At 41.3% G+C, this 21,048-nt stretch overlaps 1 protein-coding gene across 1 annotated transcript in view; it reads left to right on the plus strand.

Annotated features, from left to right (window-relative positions):
• LOC115355651 (high-affinity choline transporter 1-like) overlaps positions 1-21,048 on the plus strand; it is a 30,165-nt gene that overhangs the window by 2,454 nt on the left and 6,663 nt on the right. The window contains exons 2-9 of the mRNA XM_030046508.1: positions 7,263-7,458; positions 8,447-8,560; positions 8,849-9,004; positions 10,419-10,567; positions 10,917-11,060; positions 11,772-11,925; positions 12,351-12,568; positions 12,809-13,328. Of these exons, the coding sequence (XP_029902368.1) occupies positions 7,275-7,458; positions 8,447-8,560; positions 8,849-9,004; positions 10,419-10,567; positions 10,917-11,060; positions 11,772-11,925; positions 12,351-12,568; positions 12,809-13,328 (1,639 nt within the window). The 5' untranslated portion in view covers positions 7,263-7,274. The remainder of the gene's footprint in view (positions 1-7,262; positions 7,459-8,446; positions 8,561-8,848; positions 9,005-10,418; positions 10,568-10,916; positions 11,061-11,771; positions 11,926-12,350; positions 12,569-12,808; positions 13,329-21,048) is intronic.

Consider the following 21,048-nt stretch of genomic DNA (forward strand, 5'->3'; position numbering starts at 1 on the left):
TACATGGTAACAACAATTTCAGCTTTGCGTTGGTATTATCATATTTATTTTATGATCTTCACATCACAAGCACACTTTTTTTTAGTGCAATTTAACTACCATGTCATTATGCTGTACTTTCTTCTAGTTTATTCAATGAAATGTCATGCTTTGGTTAGTAACACAATGGAACATATATTACAAGTTTGTTTTTACTGCATGGGGAAGGGGAACATCCATTTTGATGAGAGGATGTGTCAAACGATTAAATGTGATTAAAACATTGCTGATTGCTTTCTTATACAGTATAAGTTTTAGTTTGTAACACTGCAGAACATATATGGTGAAAGTGTGTGTTTATTGCATGGACAATAGAATAATCTAATTGAGTCTCGTTTTACTCAATAATGTTGTGGAACATATCTTACAAGTTCCTGTTAGCCAGTTCGATCATAAAAGTTGATATGATGGATTTTTTTTTTTGTTTTGCCAATGCATAAACTGGAAAACAGTAATGTGATACCTACTTTTCTTATCTACTTATCTACACTTGCTGAAGTGCATCAGACATCAACATTGTAAACAACTGCATGGATTTGTACCAGTTTCGGTTTGCACAATCTGTGGTCATGACTTAGTCAGTGCATGAAAATGTGTAATGATTGATTGATGTGAGCATGGCATTACAAGGAATAGACATTTCACAATTCAAACTTCAACAACAACAACAAAAATTCCTGTATGTCTTACAGAGCTGAACTTTTTGCAGCACTTCATGTGATAAAGGTTTGCCTCGCTGCAGCTCACCCCAAAGTTTGTTTCTCCATATTTTTCAAAATATGCAAAACCAGCAAACATCTTTGCTCAGTGGCCTTTTTTTTTTTTTTTTTTATCAGGTCCACCTGCAAAATCTAATGCAGTTCAATGCAACAGCTCTGCCATAAATTTTACCTTTTAGGAAAGTTTATAATGTTCAGTTTTTGCTGACATTGTGGAGAATGTGTCAATTTAGTTATATGTTTATTACTGAAGTTGTAGTTTGCAGAGGTCTTGGACTGGACTACATTATATTGAGAGGTGTTTCCAATTTTTTTGTCCTCCCTATTTATGTACAATGATGGGGGACAGAATATCAGAAACAGCTCTCAATAAAATGCAGTCCAGTACAACAGCAGCACTAACTATGAGCTCAGTGCCAAATATAGAACACCTCTATTACTGTGACAAAAAGAAAACCTGAGCATTATAGGCAGCAGAAAAGTTTTCCTGTGTGGAATTTGCTTTCTCTCCCCGTGTCTGTATGGGTTTTTACCAGGAGCTCTGGTTTCCTCCCACAATCCAAACACATACAAAACAGGTCGACTGGAGATACTTAATTGTCCCAAGGTGTGAATGTGTGTGTGAGTGTATCTATTTGTGTGTGTGTGTGTGTGTGTCTGCCTGTGATGGACTGGCGGCCTGTACGATGTGTCCCCCTGCCATTTATTTATTTTTTGGTTTCTACATGTTTGAAGTTTAAACCAACCAAGTTGTGATAAGGTGTGTGAAAAAAGCCCAGTGGTGCAGTCAGTAAGTCTCCTCCTCTAGGGTCACAAAATTAGTCAATTTATTCATTTATTCGTTTATTAAATTATTCCAAAAGCGTGGTCAAGTAGGGCAAATTGCTTGATCATTGGGCTAAACAATGAAAATAATTTAAACAAACATAAATAAGAAAAAACAAACAAACAAGGTTTTTGAACAGACTTGAGAGACCATATAATTTCCACAGGGTTTGTGAATTATGATCTTTTATCAAGCCCTTTTCAGAAGAATAGGAAAAGTGATATGGAAAAAGAAACTCACACGTCTAGGATTCCAGTAGCTGGACCGAGGTGTGAGTAGTTCATGGACCTGGTTTTTCTGGAGGTGTGGTTGAAACTATAATGTATTCAAATCAGTTAGGATTAGTCTGAGTGCATTCTTGAGTAGTCTTTTCTCACAGTTTCCTCTTGGTCTTATCCCAAATTCTTACTCACCACCATTAACTATTTGCTGGGGTAACCGCACCCACATATTATTATTTATGCATGTGGGGCCGTAACAGGGAGGTGGGACTACATGTGAGCCAAAGACAACCTCGGCTCTGAAATTCCAGTAAATTTCAGGAGATCAGTTCCACTGCAGGTGAGTGCTCATGTTTGTCGCAGGTTTGAGAGAGAGGTTAAGAAAGAAGAGCTTGTGTGTATTTTGTCTCTGGAGTGCTTCAGCAGCAGCTCACTGGCAGCCAGCACGTCTTTAACTGGTTTTAATTATTTGGATATTTATTATCTTGGAATCTGGTGCACTTCATGTACACCTTGAAATGGGAAACACAAACCACCTGCTCCTATAATTTTATTTAACACCATCACAAGGACCACTGAGCACCATTACTATTGTCGCTGTTGTTATTGTTAGTATTCTTTCTTTCTTTCTTTCTTTTTACTGAGAATTTTTATTCTTTTTTTATTCATTATTATTGTTGTTGTTGTTAGACATGTTTTGTATTGTTTAAGACTTGTTTTGTTGTCACTTTATTGCACATAAAAAGGAAGCTGTTGTTACATGGTAACCTCAGGACTACAGTTGTAGATTTTGCATTGTTTTGCTCTCATTGGTAAGCTTCAATAGCCATGTTCCATCACTAGCCATGTTTCCATGGCTACTGAAGAAAAAGAAAGTGTTTTGAGATTATAATACAACAAGAAAAGACCGGTAATGTTTTTTTAATTGATTTAATAATAATAATATCATAACTTATTTATTGATTATATTTTGCATTGTTAATCAGAATCTGCAAAGTACCTAGTGACCAAGGCTGTCATCCATTTAGAAGTTTTTGTCCCCCTAGTTCTTTATATTTCTCTCACAAAGTCTCTCCATTGTGAAATGAAGTTAGATCGTCTTGCTCTAAGACAAGGGAATGCAAGATTTGGGCGCCCACCCCTGCAGGAGGGGGGACCCAATCCTGCCCCTAATTTAGCAGGAACTTGTGTGACTGGTTAAGACACCAAAAGCTCCAATCACCTCAGCCGAATCCACTCCCACCACTCCACTCCAAAGGGTCCAAAGTCCACTCAGCTTGATCCAGCCCTGTCGGGTCCAGACCTCAGGCCTCCCACCATCCATAGGTCCAGCAAGAAACTTCCCACAGTTAACAAGTTAATTTACAAGCTGTCAGAACAAAACTTGGTGTCTTGCCTGATGTAACGTTAGCCTTCTCCCTGGTGGTGACACATACAATCCATCCTTCTTGGCAAGAAAGCTGGTGAAACACCTCCAGGTTTTCTGTTATTCCTCTCTTGTTGATTGAAACAGCATGGTGAATCCGATCTACTTGTAACAGTACAATATTGACAGTTACAATTAGGGATGAGTGAGTACACCACTATCTGTATCTGTATCTGTATCTGTTCAATCATCTACATTATCCGTATCTTTATCCGTAGCCGTAGCCGTAGCCGTAGTTGGAGAGGGCGGGCCATAAACCGGAAGTGGGTGTGGCTTAAATCAGAAGCTGTCTATCTATCTATCTATCTATCTATCTATCTATCTATATAGATATATCTATAGATCTCTCTCTCTCTCTCTCTCTCTCTCTCTATATATATATATATATGTATATGTATGTATATAAAGCTTAATTTGTAATATTTATACTACTACATTTATTTTTTATGAACTACAGCGAGAAAGTGTCTCTCAGTGCATGCAGCTAAAATAAATTAAAAATAATAATATACTTTGTGTGTTCAGCAGAGAAAAACACCTGACCGCTACTGAAGAGAGACGCCAGGTGAGCTGTCACACCTGAGTGAGTGACAGAGAGTTGCATCCCTGCGTTCCAAATCGCATACTTATACTTTTTACTTTTAGTATGTACTGCAGCTGCCCTTACAAAGTATGTAGTTTAGTATGAAATATGCATGCGAATGCATACTATTGGGACACACTACACACATTGTCCCTGAAGTCCGACCCTCTTGCTCACTTCCGCCACCGTCCATAGATTAGATTAGAGTAGATTACTTTATTAATCCCCAAAGGGCAATTCAGTTCAGCAATCTGCCAAGACCACACATACATAAACACACATACATACATACGCGTGGATGCCTGCACACAGCAATACACTCAGTTAAAGCATAGTGCCACATTTGAATGTTGTTGTCAAATGCCGGTGCTGTTTCATACTGTACTGTCGTCTGTCATATTTCTGATCTGCTGTCTTCCTGTCACTGCTGCTGTACCCGAGCGAGTTTTGTGCGATATGTGTGTTTTGTTGTCGTCCATATGTGGACATGGCTTGTACACGCAACTCAGTCAGTGTGACGTAACGTCCGCTGCGCATAGGATTGTGGGTCAGAATGGCCAGAGCAGCATGCTGAAAATGCATACTGCGAAATCTGGCCGGATGTAGTAGAACATCCTGGCACTCTTGGCATACTGCATCTGACATACTATTTATTGGGACATACTTAATCTTTTTTCCCTACTAAATAGTATGGTAGTATGGGTATTGGAACGCGGGGCACATGTGTGTGAGCGGCACGCAGCTGTGTGTGTATGTGTAGGGGAGGGGCGCTGTGTGCGACTGGCCTATCACACAACGTGGGCACAGTCAGCTACCCAATGAGGATTTTCATTCATCACCAGTGTTGTGCACATTACTTTAAAAATGTAATTAGTTATAGTTACTAGTTACTTCTCCCGAAAAGTAACTGAGTTAATAACTGAATTACTCCACTATAAAAGTAACTAGTTACCAGGGAAAGTAACTATTGCGTTACTTTTTTTTTTTTTTTTTTTTAAGTGTAAATATGTCTAAGAATTTGGATTTTTTTCTGAGAGGGTTTCACAAGGCAGTTGCATAGTAGAACAGCATAGACAGACGGACGTGGACAAACACTTCGCTCCGAGACATAATGTACACTTAACATGTACGTTCTTGCCTTTTACCTCAAGGAGACTAAAGTAGTGTCTGTACTTCCACTTTGAAAACGCCAACTTTCCCTCTGAAAGCTCCAGACCATTGCTGCAACCTACCTCTGATAGTTGGAGTGTGTGTGTGTGGCTGCTGTCCGAGTGTGTGGTTTGTGTGTAAACCGAACACTGCCTCTGATTGGCTTACCATGAAATCTACTTTGGCCAATCACCACCACTTATGCGCTTGTCTCGCCCCTCCCCTCCTCCCTCACCAAAGGAAAAACAAAACAAAACACCTTTGCAGCTCCTGTGGCCGGGGGGCTATTCCATGAAAGCAGCTAAAGAAAGCTGCGCTTACGTGATATAGCCTGGCTTGAATTAGCGTCAACTTTCACTAAAGCCTCAACCCGTTCCACTAACGCGATTCAGCCGCGTCAAGTCAGCGCTAATTCTAGCCACATCTGAACAAGCCTCAAGTGCGCGCGTTCACGGGGCACATAAGCAGCCCAGAACAGTCGATTGTCGAAACGAACGTACAACTGCCTCAAAAGGAGGAGAAAAGGAGAGCCTCGACATTTTCAGCGGCGGAGCAGACACTGCTGATGGAACTATATGAAGAATATAGAGAAATCATCACAAACAGGGCCGGGTTTTGGCATAGGCGGTATAGGCAATTGCCTAGGCCGCCATCTGCTGGAGGGGCGCCGCTAGTGGCCAGGGGGGCGCCGGAAGCAGAATTGTTGACCGGCGCGACACCGTCGGGATATGGAAATCAAAAAACTGGAGAAGGAAGTAGGCTAAGTAGGCTAGCCTATAAATTTAAACACAACAGAAAGCCATGGTTTGGACTGTATTTAATGCTTTCATTCTTTGTCTTCACAGCTTGAACAAAATGATGATTATTGAGTTTGTTTTGTTGTTTTTTTTAATGGTTAATAGGCTAAATGATTTCAAAACTTAGGAATTTACTACATATGAAATTATAGGTAGGCTACATGTAAAAATCCAAATATAAAGGGATCATTCAAAAAGTGGGATGACCATGAATCCAATTGGGATTAACTGAAATATGTGTTCTTACGTCCCTCACCTATGTCAACTAATCTATTGGCTTCGGGCAGAATAGAGGCGGGTCATCGCAAATTGCGGGTGGGAAATAAAATAAGACGTCTTTTTTTATTTAACCTCATGTTCTTTTCAACCCTTTTATGTTCAACGCTTGTTGTTGCATTTGATGTATGACTTGTGCTATATGAATAAAATTTGATTGAGTAATTGATTGTTTATTCGGTTGATTTCGGAGACTGACAGTGATAACACATGATTTTCATTAGGTTTATTTTTATTAAGTAAACACGTACATTCATGCTTGGTCACATTGTGGGAAATAGGCTAAGTCTGAATTTATATTTCCGAACACGGACGTGGTGCTACATAATTAAATTTGAACTTAATTAAATTGAATATGTGATGCCGGGGCAACAATATAGACGTGACGGAGCCGTCATTTGGGGGTCTGTTTGCGTCCGTCGGACATTCTCTGACAGCAGCTGAGCTAAGCTTGACCGTAAGCCTGCCACGGAGCAGGCTAGTTCTGCTGACTAAGTTACCATGGTTACTGAGCTGCAACTCATATAAGCCACTTTGATGGAACGGAACTCCCACTTAAATTAGCGAGACTCATCGAAATAAGCCAGGCTATCCCGTTAGCCAGCTTGATGGAATAGGCCCCGGGTGCCTGGAGCCAAGTCGGCTTCAACAGGTAGCTTCAGTAACGCGCCAGTAACGTATGTGGGTAAAGGTAACGGCGTTGTAACTATGGAAATAGTAATTAGTTAGTTTACCCGTCACTGAAAACAATAATGCCGTTAGTAACGCTGTTTATTTTAACGCCGTTATTCCCATCACTGTTCATCACGAGCACAGATATTGACTCATATTACTCGAATAATACTCATACTCGTCAAAGGTGCTTTATCCGTACCGGATACTCCTTTCAGCCGAGTATCCGGCTCAACTCTAGTTACAACACACACACACACACACACACACACACACACACACACACACACACACACACACACACACACAGCACTTCTATCCACTTAGGTATTACCCATAATGTCAAACAGACCCAGGACCTGTGGCGATAGAACAGGACTCAACTGACGACTGACTGTATAAATCTTGGATCCAAACCTGTTCGGGTCACGGGACGGGTCTGGGGGTCTTAGTGTTTGGGAGGACCTGTGAAGACCTCTATTGTCAACACATCTCGGCGAAAAAAGCCAAGAAAAATTGAAACAGTTTTGTGTGTTATGTGTGGCCTATTCCAGCAAACCCTGAAAATGGCAGTGAACTGGCTAGGACTGGTGTCCATGGGAGTGTTTTACCTGGCTGTACTGGGCATGGGCGTGTGGGCGTCCAGGAAGTCCAAACGAGAGGAGAAGAAGTGCACTGGGAACCAGAGTGAGGTTGCCATGGTTGGAGGACGGGACCTCAACATCTGGGTCAGCATCTTTACTATGACAGGTACAAAAATAATGCCATTAACAGTCATTACTGCCATCATAACGTCAGATGTAGTTGAATTTTAAGGGTGACATGGGGTGAATGTACAGCTACTTTTAAAACAGCATCTGTTTCAGCTGCTTTTATCTTGAAAACTATTGATACTGTATATATACTAATAGATTATTTAAATTCACTTTCATTCCATCAGTGGAGCTTGTTTCCTTTCCTGTCTTTTACCTTTTCTTATTACATAAGTTTTTATTAGGTAAATATCATTGAGACATTTGCCTGGGAAATGACACTTCAACAGAATTCAACAGAAATCAAAAACCTTCACTGGCCTGCACCTCAACATGTCTTCTTCAAAATTCTCCTCCTCATGTTTAAGGCACTTGACCTCTTCATATGTGGCTGAACTCATCCATCATTATGAACCTGTGCTCCTCATCTGCTTGTCTCCTCTCCTCGCTTGAAGGCATTGCTCTTCTCTTCTGTGGGGTTAGTTTGCACCTCAGCCAAAGGGACTCTATTCACATCTTCAACAAACAAACACCCACTTCTCACCTGCCCAAAGCTTCTCTCACTTTACTTCCCTCACGTGTCTAAACGTCCCGATATTGTAATTCTCATCCCGTCGTATGCCATACGCTCTGTTTGATCCCAGCTATTTTATGCTGTCTTTGTCTCTGCACTTGGCATTTGCTGCTCCATGTAACACATCCACCAAATATGGTCCATTAACTCCCTCCCTGTCACAAGAATGAGAGCTTCAGTGGGAATGTGCTGCTTCAAAATGAAGGATGCACAACAACACCAAACTAAAACTAAAATGGCAGAACTATTTTCTGCCACAGCACTGCCAATGTATCACCACTCAGTGGCACACCAGCTCCATATTCAACCTGCAGGGTGATACAGCAGCACATCTACAGCGGAAAATAGTTCCATCATTGACAAAACTGAGCATCTTTTTCACTGAGTGCTTCTGTGTTCAATCTTTTTGCAGCCACTTGGGTGGGAGGAGGCTACATTTTGGGTAGCGCTGAAGTAATCTACAATCCTACGAGGGGCTTGGCCTGGGCCACTGGACCACCTGCGTTTTTCCTCAACCTGATTATTGGTGAGTCTGTTACCTGAAGTTTAATGTCCAGCTGAAATATGGTACTGTTGAACTGATAGTGCTGATGATTCGACTGAATGATTATTTCTGCTGTGGTCCATGCTTACGGTACATGACCTGCTCTGCACAATTTGTGTACTTGATTCTCTTAGAATAGTGTTGTTTTGGTTGTCTTAGATATTTGCCTCTGAAATAGAAGCAACCTGATTTTATGCTACAATGACATGCCTTCTCAAAGGTAAGAAACCTGTGAGACTAAAATGTTTCTTTCCACCTGTGTGACCTCAGGAGCGCTGTTCTTTGTCAAAAAAGTTCGGGTGAAGAAGTATGTCACCATCACAGATCTCTTCCAAGAGAAATATGGCAACACTGTGGCTGCCATTCTCTTCATCCCCTTTCTCATCTCGGATATCCTCTGGGCAGCATGCGTGCTTGGCGGATTGGGTTAGTAACCAAGTTCTTAACCACATCTGTTTTGTGTGTCAGCAATAATTGACAATCTCTACCTCCCTTAGCATGTGAACTTTTATTAATTTCAAGTCATATCAGTTCATGCTCTGTTTGTGTGTGTGCACCATGAATCAGGTAAAGACCCCAAATGCAGACACTCAGGCAGGCAGATAATAAAGTTTTTTACAGGTGATGGCAGGCAGGATACATGTGCAGTCAGGCAGGAGGTCATTACACAGGGAACAAGATGGGGTCTTAATATGACCAAAATTGGGTTTCAGTGCAGCCAGCATCTGTGGTTTATCATAGTCCATGTATTTTATAAATGCTTGGACCATGAGCACCAGAAGCATGAGGTCCAGGGGGCCTGTGGCAGCCCCTTTTTACTCCCCCTCCCAAATGATTTTGAAGTCATGAATCACTGTATCCCCACAAATACCCTTTATTGCAACACATACAGTACAGGGGTAATTCAATCATTACCATCCAATCTATGACAAAACTGTTTATTGGGTAAGGCAGGTACATTATTATTTTATGAGTAGTAGTAGTAGTAGTAGTGGGGGTAGCAGTAGTAATTATGATTGCTGTAGTTGTTTGTTATCCGTCATTACCTGTGATTTGCCTGATGTAAATGTAAATACAATCAAAATGATGTAAATACTTCTGCTGCACACATGCATGGCTGGAAGTGGCTTCACTAAATGCGTCTGATGTAGACAGCAGTGCGGAGGTGCAGAGCTTCATGATATGCGTCAAATGTAACACAAGCAGTGGAGACAAGGTGGACTTTTGGCAGGAGCTGCTTCCCCTATACCTTTGATAAAATATAAATAAAAAGAAAGCAAAAGAAATAAAGAAAAAGGGTCCTTTCTGCCAGCTGATTCTGGAGCTCACATCAGCAAACACGCCAAAGCACCAAGACAGTACTCAGTTTATCTGGCCAAAGCACATTACCAAACAAAAAAACAGAATAAGAAAAATACTGGAATGAATTAATAAAATCCCTGAGTAAATTAGAAACATATTCAACTCAAAATACAGAACGCAAACTTGCATACATACATAACCATTGATAGTAAGCCTAAACTACACAAAACCTTTGACTGGATTCTCCCAGTGAGCACAGCCTGGCTGCAGAAACTCTCACTCTGTGCCAAAGGACAGGTGGAGACACAGCTGCGTTTCCTCCTGCACTGCACAAAAAAGTAGTTTTTGGAGAAACACGTGGTTGCCACATTAGCTACAAAATGCATCTTTACTTGTCATAATTCAAGGACAGAAGCAATGAAAACTTAAAAACCATTTGTCATTAAAAACTGCATTAAAAATAAATGTGAAGCAAAAAATAGAATGTCAGCCTGACTATGATGTCTACCTGGCTCTGACTTTCTGACGCTGGTTACAGGAGGAACAGTGAGCGTGGTCATGGACATTTCGGCTCCGCTGGCTGTGGTCATTTCTGCTGCTGTGGCGATTCTTTACACCTTGCTGGGAGGCTTGTACTCTGTGGCTTATACTGATGTCATCCAGCTGTGCTTCATACTCCTTGGCTTGGTAACAAGACATTAAAATTAAATGTCTCTTATTTTCACGCCTACACCCACCCATTCATAAAGTGTTTCTCAGAAACACAAATAAGCATTTCGTATAATGATTTCTCAACTGATTTGTGATGGAAACAAGGTCATTGACAAGCATCAAGATGCAGATTTGGAAACCAGAATTGTGGTCAAAAGATTTTGATTGATCTCAGGGCCTTGACAAGGCTTACAGGAGCACAACAATGTTTTTTTCATCCAGAGGGCAGAGTGGCTGGTATATCCCTAGAGGTGGTAATTCTATGTTCTACCCACTGATCTCGACTGGAGTACTAAATAAATCTATTTCTTACTTCTTATTACAGTGGTTCTGTGTACCCTTCATACTTTCCAGCTCCTCGTTTGCTCCCCTCAGTGTTACAGCAGTCACCAAACTCTATCAGGAGCCATGGATTGGCAAACTGGAGCTGGCCGATACAGGCCCCTGGATAGATGACCTGCTGGTGCTGGTAATATAAATTTAGACCCCATTGCAGTCACATATGTATCTTTAAAGGGGAATTCTAATCTTTTTGGTTGCTATTGTGCAACAGTATTAGAATCTTCCTTAAGCTTTTTTTCTTTTTTGAAATTAGTTTTACCAGTTTATAATGTTTGTGTGTACAGGGTTCATAATGTTCTTTGTAGAATTTGTTTTTACTCTCTGAGCAAATTTAGAACAGCCTGAACTGCTATTCAGCGTGTACGCCATCACAACAGTCAGAGATTTGCTATGGGTGCTATTTGTCTTGTTTGTGCATATAAAACCATGGCAAATCCTTGATAAATCAACCCCCTGGTGTTCATTGGATTTGCTGCATATACTACTCACTACTTCATATTTAGAGCTGTGCACTCTGAAACTGCCTAATACTACTAGCAACTAAGCAGCAGAAGATGATTTTGTTGTTGAAGATTGAAAAAATTCTGTTACAAAAACTAGGAAAAAAGGCCCAAGTTCAATAGAATTTTCCTTTAGGGCAATTGCTGCACATATTAAATCCGAATCCAAACCCAATGTCCAAACACATTGTTAGTTAGTTAGGTGAATTGGAATACACTAAATTGCCCCTAAGTATGAACGTGTGCATGAATGTGCTTTTTTGTCTGTGTGCCCGGTGATGAACTCTCTTTTGGAAAATGAATGAATGAATTAAATCTTGTCTTTATTCATCTCCAAGGCTCTTGGAGGTCTCTGCTACCAGGCCTTCTACCAGAGAGTCTTTGCCGCAGCCAGTGATGCCCAAGCTCAGATCACCTGTTATGTTGCAGCAGTCTTCTGCATCATCCTTGCCATCCCTTCAATACTCATTGGAGCAGTGGCGGCCTCCACTGGTATAGCACTTGCTGTGGGAAAGAAAAAAAAAAAAAAAAAAAACAGAAATCAGAATGACATCAGGTTATTCTAGTTTAGAATTGAAAGTCTGGATGTTAATTTTTTAGTGCACAAGCTGTAATGCAGTTGGCTGATAGACAGAATTAAATTTTCTTACATTTTGTCTTAGTAAGGACATTCATTTAAGGACATTAATGACGTTTCACATGTTGTAAATTAAATGGTCATTTCCTCTCTTTAAGCTAAGCACTGTGTTGGTCAAAGAGCAATAGGGGGAAAAAAAATTTAAAAAATAAATTTAAATTAAAAAAGTTAACTTGCTTAACTTTAAACATATATAATATGAAATTCAGTTGTAATCATTTGCATTTCTTATATTTACATGCATGTGTTTTAATTAGATGTGATTTAATTTGTCTGTCAGATTGGAACCAGACCACCTTTGGTGTACCCAGCCCATATGAACAGGGCAGAGCTGGCATGATCTTGCCCATTGCCCTTCAGTATCTTTGCCCACCCTTTGTCTCTCTGGTGGGTATTGGAGCGCTTGCTGCTGCTGTGATGTCATCAGTTGACTCTGCCCTCCTGTCTGCTGCTTCTCAGACTGCTCGGAACATTTACAAGAACATCATCCACAAGCAGGTGTGTAAAATTTGCCACAGTATTACCACAATATTATATCATTGTTTACTTCTGTGATATACATTATTTTTTGCTTTTGACTTAGTCCCCAAGCCCTGTCACCACTCATCCCAGGGTTCCTGGTCTTAATTTTCTATAGACTAGTCATTCAAAGCCCTCCACCCACTGGCTTTAAGAATCAACACTGAGATCCACAGTTCATTAAACATAATGGCTGACATACAATTTCCTCTCTTCTAGGCATCAGAGAAAACAATCCTGGTGGTGGTCAAGGTGTCAGTCCTCCTGGTCGGGCTGATTGGGGCAGGCTTGGCCATGACGATGTCTTCCATACTCATATTTTGGATTCTCAGTGCAGATGTCCTGTATTCAGTGATGTTTCCCCAGGTCGTCTGTGTCATGTTCCTGTCTGAGCAGGTCAACCAGTACGGGGCCTGTGCCGGCCTTGTGGTGGGACTCCTGCTGCGACTGCTGGTCGGGGAGCCTTCATTGGGCATTCCTGAACTCCTGCCCCTGCCAGGAGATCGGATACATGAAGATGGTCACCGTGTGCACTTGTTACCCTTTCGCACTGCCATCATGCTCATCAGCATTTTAATTATTGTGCTTGTGTCACGACTGGCTGTCTGTATGTCTGAGAGTAGGCTGCTGGGTCAGAACGTCCACAGACCTGTGCAGGGTGACAGACCTGGATCAGTCCATAAAGATGTGGATGAAACGGATGAACTAAACCAGGAGCAGCTCCACTTGTCCTCTCTAGGGAGCGTGAAGGCTAATTAGGTATGGTATGGTAGGTAGAATATCAGAGATGGGCAGCATGGTGGTGCAGTGGTTAGCACTGTCACTTCACAGCAAGAAGGTCCTGGGTTTGATTCCAGGTTCCTTTCTGTGTGGAGTTCGCATGTTCTCTCCGTGTTTATGTGGGTTTCCGCTGGGAGCTACGGTTTCCTCCCACAATCCAAAAACGTGCAAGATAGGTGAATTGGAGATATTAAATTGCTCCTAGGTGTGAATGTGCTTGTTTGTCTGTCTGCCCTGTGATGGACTGGTGACCTGTCCAGGGTGTTTCCCCTGGCTTCTGCCTCATGAGCACTGGGATAGGCTCCAGGAACCCCCACAACCCTTATGAGGATAAACAGCTTGGAAAGTGAATGAATGAAAATATCATGTTGTACCAGTTCCACTACTGATATTGGGCATTGGTATGATACTATACTCACACAGTGCTTGTCAAAATGTGCCGATACAAACAAACCCAATAATGGCACAACAGACAGGCAACATCATGAGGAGATGTGAGGACAAACTCCTACCTTGTAAAATAAGATTTTACAACGTAATGGGCTGAGGTGTTTTAAGAATCATTTCATACTTGTTAGGGACTCACATGACTATTTAACTAGAGGCAGGGCCACATTGTGCCATGTAGATTCAAGATCTGTTCTAGGCAAAATAATTTTGTCTGAAGCAGTAGAGTGGAATAGAGAGTAGAGATAAAACATGGATATAGACATGGACATGTTTGTGGGTGTATGTATGTATGTGGGTGTGCAGGGGTGCCTGGAGTGGTGGCTGCTAGGTGTGTACACAATTAGAGTAATTTATACGCATAAGGATTCATTGTTTTTTATTGTAGCCTGTATTGTACATAGAATTGAATATAGGAGTGTATATTTATACTTTATACTTTCTATTTTATTTTTTTTAAATCTATTTTTTTTACTTGCACAGTGCTGGAGTTGTTTGCATTTCACTGCTGCTGTACTTACATTCATGCATGTGACAAATAAAAAAAAAATCTTGAAAATCTTGAAAAATCTTGATGGTACATAGTATTTAAGTCTTCTGTGACTTGTCTGCCTATCTTTGTCTTCCTTGAAAGAGGAACAATGGGAGTAAGTCTCATACAGTATATTGTGCTGTCCATGGCATTTTCAGTTAGAGCTGCAACAATCAGTCAAATAATTGATTAATTTTCAACTATTAAATTAACTGCCTAATATTTTAATAATCAATTAATTATTTTGAGTCACTTTTAGAAGAAAACTCAAACTCTCAAAAAAAAAAAAAAAAAAAAAAATTATCACAGCAGTAACACAAAACTGAAGAAACAGCTTCACTTGCCTGCTGTTTGCACGTCAGTATCTCAGTTCAGCTGACCTTATACAGGTGCTAAAGTTGGGACGTACGTGATATTTGTTCTTTTTGCTAAATTTTGCTAAAGATTTAGGCATTAATACCTAACAGAAGCGAGACAGTATCATCAATATTTACCTATATACACAGTAACTACACCACTGAAGAGAGCAGCAAAGGCATAGTTTACAAGGCAGAGAGTGTGTCTGGCAAGGAAACACTGCTGAAGTAGACCTTTAAAGTGACATTTCGTAGGCATACGTGGTTTGAAGTTACTGCCATGTTATGATAAACATGGTCGAAACAATACATGACAGACACACAGTCTGTCACATATTATTATATAGACATGTGGGAGCTGTCAGCCCACTCACTTGTTAGAGTCGGAGGGATGTCAGGAGGTTGGAAGGTGGAGAAATAAAGTATTTAGTTTGAGGCTTTATTTTTCCTCTTTGACTTTATTGTACAAACACATTGTGATTGTTTGGGCTATATACCAATATATTTCCTTGTTGCTACATGGGGTAAGTGGCCAGCGGTGACTCACTGGACTGCTACAGACACCACCTCTCCACCACATCTCCATAAGCCTCTAGCAACACTAATTATCGGCGACTCGATAATTAGCAATGTGAGAATGTGGTGTACGCTCTCTGTTTCCCTGTGGCCAAGGTACTGGACATTGCAAACAAGGTTCCAAATATTATAAAATCTCATCCAGATGTAGTCAGCATTACCATTCACACTGGTACAAATGACATTCCTCGGCAGCAGTCTGAACATTTAAAAAATGATTTCGCCTACCTGTTTAACATCCCCAAACCTCTCAATATAAAATGAATGGATTGGCATTTATTCTTATTTATTTATAAAGGTATTTTACAAAAGCTCCCCCCCCCCAGCTCTCATCCCTGCTTTACTGAACTGCTGGTAACCATCGTACCTGCTCACCATGCAGGTCAACAAAATTTGTACAGCGCTAGAAAAATCGGCTTTTTATTACTGTGCTCCATACACATGGAATATGCTTCAAAAGCTGACCTCATTAATATCACTGAGACAATTCTTATTGATTGTAACTGTGATTGCTGTCTTTCTTTCTTTCTTTCTATTTATTTATTATTCTTATTTTTTTACGTAGGCTACTGTTTTATTTATCTCACTCTCAAGTCACGACTTTCCAAGAATGGCTTTAAGCCAATAAAAACAGGACTAGACGATTTTTTGGCATGATTATCAAAAAGAGTTGAGTGAGATTATGATAGCTGACACAGACAGTTGAGATGGCAAGCAACTGTCATTCATTACCTGGTATGGAAAGGCTGAGGGCTATATTGGTTTGGCAGCGTACGCTCAAATCCTGAGCAGTTTTTTTTTTTTTTTTTTTAATTAGTTCTCATGTTTTATTATGTTCCCGTCTGCCAATCCAATGAAGACAAACGTCCTTGTGTAATTAAATGCAGCCCGGGTGATTTGACACATTGTTCTGGGTAAGCATCTTTAACAATAATAACAATAATAGCCTAATAACAACAACAACAATGATGGGAAGGGAAGGAAACAGTGAAGTTAAGAAATATTAATATCTTTCCTTCAACACTAATGTCATAATCATTGCAAAAAACACACACACAGCCATGCCTCTGCTCTGTCTTATCATGTTGTTAGCAGACACGGTCCTTTCTCTGTTGCAAAAAAAACAAACAAACAAAAAAAAAAAACACATCAGGCTACTTTTGGAAGACCAAATGGAAAGGAGAGGGCAACCTGGCGTTTTTGGATAAAGATACGCACTGACGATTCAGTATATCAATTTACAGCCATCCAATTTGGTGTGTACAAAAGCGAAGTAACCCGTGTACTTCTGCAAGAGCCTGATACTGGCTGCAGGAGATTTAATTCAGGCATCCACATAAGATAACGCGTGCGTAAATGCGCGGCGCTTTGATATAGGCACCACTTCCCTCAGATTAGATGGAACAATACCAGTCCTGCAGCCTTCAGATGGCTAATGAAAAGTCAGCCATCAATCAGCCAGTCAACCATATGAGAGGGCTGTCATACATCCTACAAGCAGCTGAGGAGGACGGACACTGGTAGGAAATAAAAAACAACCCTTAATCTAACGCGATACAAATTATATGTCGTATTGCCTTGATCAAATAGAAATCATATTTTTAAGGTGCAAGGCCACGATTGTGCTTGAAGAACTAATACCAGCGTGAAACAAACAAATATCCTGCATGAAGAGGTTTGTGTTATTTTGGAGAGGGCTGCGCAGTGCGCCTAGGCCAGCAAACTCCCTGAAATAGCGCAGAGCAGTGAGAGTGCACACAGCTTTCAGTAAGGCCTGCGTTTGCTGGGAGAAGGCGATTGCCAGTTTAACCCCAAAGTGGCACCAAAATTGCACATCCCAGCGAAAAAGCTCCAAACGAACACCCGAGGAAATCTACAACTCGCTGGCTTGAGGTCGGGTTAGTGCCTAACAACGGCTTTACGCCAGCATAGAGATAGGGCCCTGAATATTATGTGACCAGTGTCTGGCAAGGCTTTATATTTCACAATCTGTGCTTGTCAGTCAGTGTGACGTGTGTGAAAACCCTTTTGCATATTCACATATTCACAGTTACACCAAGCAAACCCAACTAACAGTATCCCCAGTCCAGATACTTACTATGGTGTCAACTGGTAACTCAGACTGTACCATCCTTATTGGTTAAAAAACAAACAAACAAACAAACAAACAAAAAAACAAACAAACAAACAACAAAAAAAAAACTGACAGTCAGACATACACAAAGGCCTACTTACACATAAATGTTCGGTATATTTCTATGTAAATGCATGTAGCTGCAATTTATGTCTGGAAAGTGACGTGTGTGTGTCAAGATCAGTCACTACAGAACAATTTTCACTCTTCATAAAAATGTTATTAAAAACACTGTTCAATTTTAGCAAATTAGATGGTGTGATGTCATATTGTGCATGTGTGAAACATTAGTATTTGCTGCACAGATTTAGTTGTCACTAGTTTAATGAAATGCCTAATGTGTGGGAAGTTACCAGTAGCATATGTGGCAGGTCAATGTGGTCCTTAATAGGTTTTGAAAGAATCCCACATCTGGCCTGTCCCTACATGCAGGCCCTGTAGGTAGGTGTGTTGAGGTAGCAGCTCCAACCACAAACCAGTTTTCCAATTTACAAAAAAATGGGCTAGTCTGACAGCCAGCATGCAGCATTGGCTCTTTGGCTGCTGTGGGTTGCCAGGTTGAGCTCCCCGCTGTGTACTGTAGCTGCTGGGCCTCCAGTTTGGTGCAGCAAGTGGGCTGAATGCCCTTCAGCTGAGGTTCCTGCAGCTGTCCCTTGTTGTCCCTTGTTGCTGGAGTTGTAGTCTCCCAGTTATGGAAGTTCAGGTGGAGTCTAATTATATAATTTATGTTGCTCTATATTGTAGATTTCTCTTTCTCTCGTAGGTGTCATCTGTAAACCACTGGTATACCTGTTACTGTATCTCTGTTTGATAGTTTGACTGTTTCAGTATTTTATAGGGGAGCGCCTGGTCGGGTCAGCCACTTGGGTGAGGTCCCCTTCACTGCATGCCACGACATGCACTGGGCACCATGAATTTGCGGTTGGGTTTGCTGTGACTGTGTGTTTGTGTGTGGTGAGTATTTGCACTCCCAGACACCTGCCTCTTTATTCTACGTCAGTGTGGCAGCCTCAAGCACCATACTGGTGTAAATTAGTGGCAAACTGCAAATTGAATTTTTAGAATCTTTGACACAGTTAATATATTAAAAGAATTGCATATTTGTAATCAAATATATTTTCCTACATATACACTTTGTACGGTAGGACCAGAAAGCGGGCTCATATTACACCAGTTTTAAAATCACTGCATTGGCTCCCTGTGCGTTTCAGGATTGATTTTAAGGTTCTTTTATTAGTTTTTAAGTGTCTTAACGGCCTTGGGCCTTCTTATCTGTCTGACCTGCTTTTACCCTACCAGCCCTCGCACACCCTGAGGTCCTCCGGTACCGGTCTTTTAACTGTTCCCAATGTTAGAACAAAAACCCATGGTGAATCTTCATTTTATTATTATGGCCCACGTCTGTGGAACAGCCTGCCGGAGAACCTCAGGGCTGCTCAGACTGTTGATGTTTTTAAACGCAGGCTCAAGACCCACCTTTTTAATCTGGCTTTTATCTGATTCTATTTCCACTCTTTTCTGCTGCTTCTATTGTTTTTACTGCTTTTAGTTGCTGATTAATAATTTCTTTTTTTTACTTTTTAATACATATTTATGTTGCCTGCATTGTTTTATTGTTTTAATTTTATTGTTTTTAATTTATTATCATTTATTACACTTCATTTTTTATATGTTTATATATATATATATTATTTATTTACTTATTTCTTCTCTATTCCGTTTAGTATTGATTGTATTTTACTCTGTTATCTTTTAGTTTTTAGCTCCAGTGTTTTCCTCATGGGGGCCCTCCACACCGGGAGCTGTATCTGGCCTGCCTGCGGGGGGTGCCGTCCTGGGGGTTGTCCTGGCCTGGATGGTTGGGGGCCCTGCTCCAGGGCCTTATGGCCGTGGTGTGGGCTCCTATCTGTCTGGGTCGGGGTGGTCTCTGTGGTGGTGCCCCCTGTAGTCGTGGGCTGGGACGCCTCCCGGTGTGGATGGCTCCCAAAGAATGAATGGTGTTTCCTCATCTGGTCCCTCAGTGCTCAGCCATATTTTATTCTATCTTTGGGTTGGGTTGGGGTGGGCTGGGGCGTGGTGGGGTGTATGCCTGGAGTGTATGCATGTGTGAAATATGTTGTACTTGTGTGTGTGTGCGTGTGTGGGTGAGTATGAGGGGGTGGGGGATTAGGGTTGTATGTATTTTAATGTAAAGCACTTTGTGTTGCATTTGTTTTATGTATGAAAGGTGCTATATAAATAAAATTTGATTTGATTTGATTTGATACGGTAGCGGCCTTAATTTCTTTTGGTTTAACCCTTTTTTTCCCCGCGCCTTTCAGTCTCTTTGATTAAAATTATCAGTAAAAGTACTACTTGTATTTGTAGTCAGTGGTGAATGAACTTGTGTATATTTGAGTGTCCAAGCTGGTAATAATTGGAATATTAGCCTTGATTTAGTCTTTGAGTGAAATTTCCATGTGTAGTGCTACTGGTTTCCCCCTTATCACTCTGCCACATTCTGGCTTTGTTGGCAGGACTCACTGTAAAGACAAACATACTGCCACACATACAAATGAAATAAACAGGACCGTAAAATTAAATGTGTATCTTCAGAATATACACTATATTACCAAAAGTATTCGCTCACCTGCCTTTACTCATACTATGAACTGAAGTGCCATCCCATTCCTAACCCATAGAGTTCAATATGATGTCGGTCCACCTTTTGCAGCTATTACAGCTTCAACTCTTCTGGGAAGACTGTCCACAAGGTTGAGGAGAGTGTTTATAGGAATTTTTGACCATTCTTCCAAAAGCGCATTGGTGAGGTCACACACTGATGTTGGTCGAGAAGGCCTGGCTCTCAGTCTCCGCTCTAATTCATCCCAAAGGTGTTCTATCGGGTTCAGGTCAGGACTCTGTGCAGGCCAGTCAAGTTCATCCACACCAGACTCTGTCATCCATGTCTTTATGGACCTTGCTTTGTGCACTGGTGCACAGTCATGTTGGAAGAGGAAGGGGCCCGCTCCAAACTGTTCCCACAAGGTTGGGAGCATGGAATTGTCCAAATGTTTTGGTATCCTGAAGCATTCAAAGTTCCTTTCACTGGAACTAAGGGGCCAAGCCCAGCTCCTGAAAAACAACCCCACACCATAATTCCTCCTCCACCAAATTTCACAGTCGGCACAATGCAGTCTGAAATGTACCGTTCTCCTGGCAACCTCCAAACCCAGACTCGTCCATCAGATTGCCAGATGGAAAAGCGTGATTCATCACTCCAGAGAACGCGTCTCCACTGCTCTAGAGGCCAGTGGCGGCGTGCTTTACACCATTGCATCCGACGCTTTGCATTGCACTTGGTGATGTGTGGCTTGGCTGCAGCTGCTCGGCCATGGAAACCCATTCCATGAAGCTCTCTGCGTACTGTACTTGGGCTAATCTGAAGGTCACATGAAGTTTGTAGCTCTGTAGCAATTGACTGTGCAGAAAGTCGGCGACCTCTTTGCACTATGCGCTTCAGCATCCGCTGACCCCTCTCCGTCACTTTACGTGGCCTACCACTTGGTGGCTGAGTTGCTGTTGTTCCCAAACGCTTCCATTTTGTTATAATAGAGCTGACAGTTGACTGTGGAATATTTAGGAGCGAGGAAAT

Source organism: Myripristis murdjan, chromosome 23 (genome assembly GCF_902150065.1).
Source record: "Myripristis murdjan chromosome 23, fMyrMur1.1, whole genome shotgun sequence".
Classification (NCBI taxonomy): Eukaryota; Metazoa; Chordata; class Actinopteri; order Holocentriformes; family Holocentridae; genus Myripristis; species Myripristis murdjan.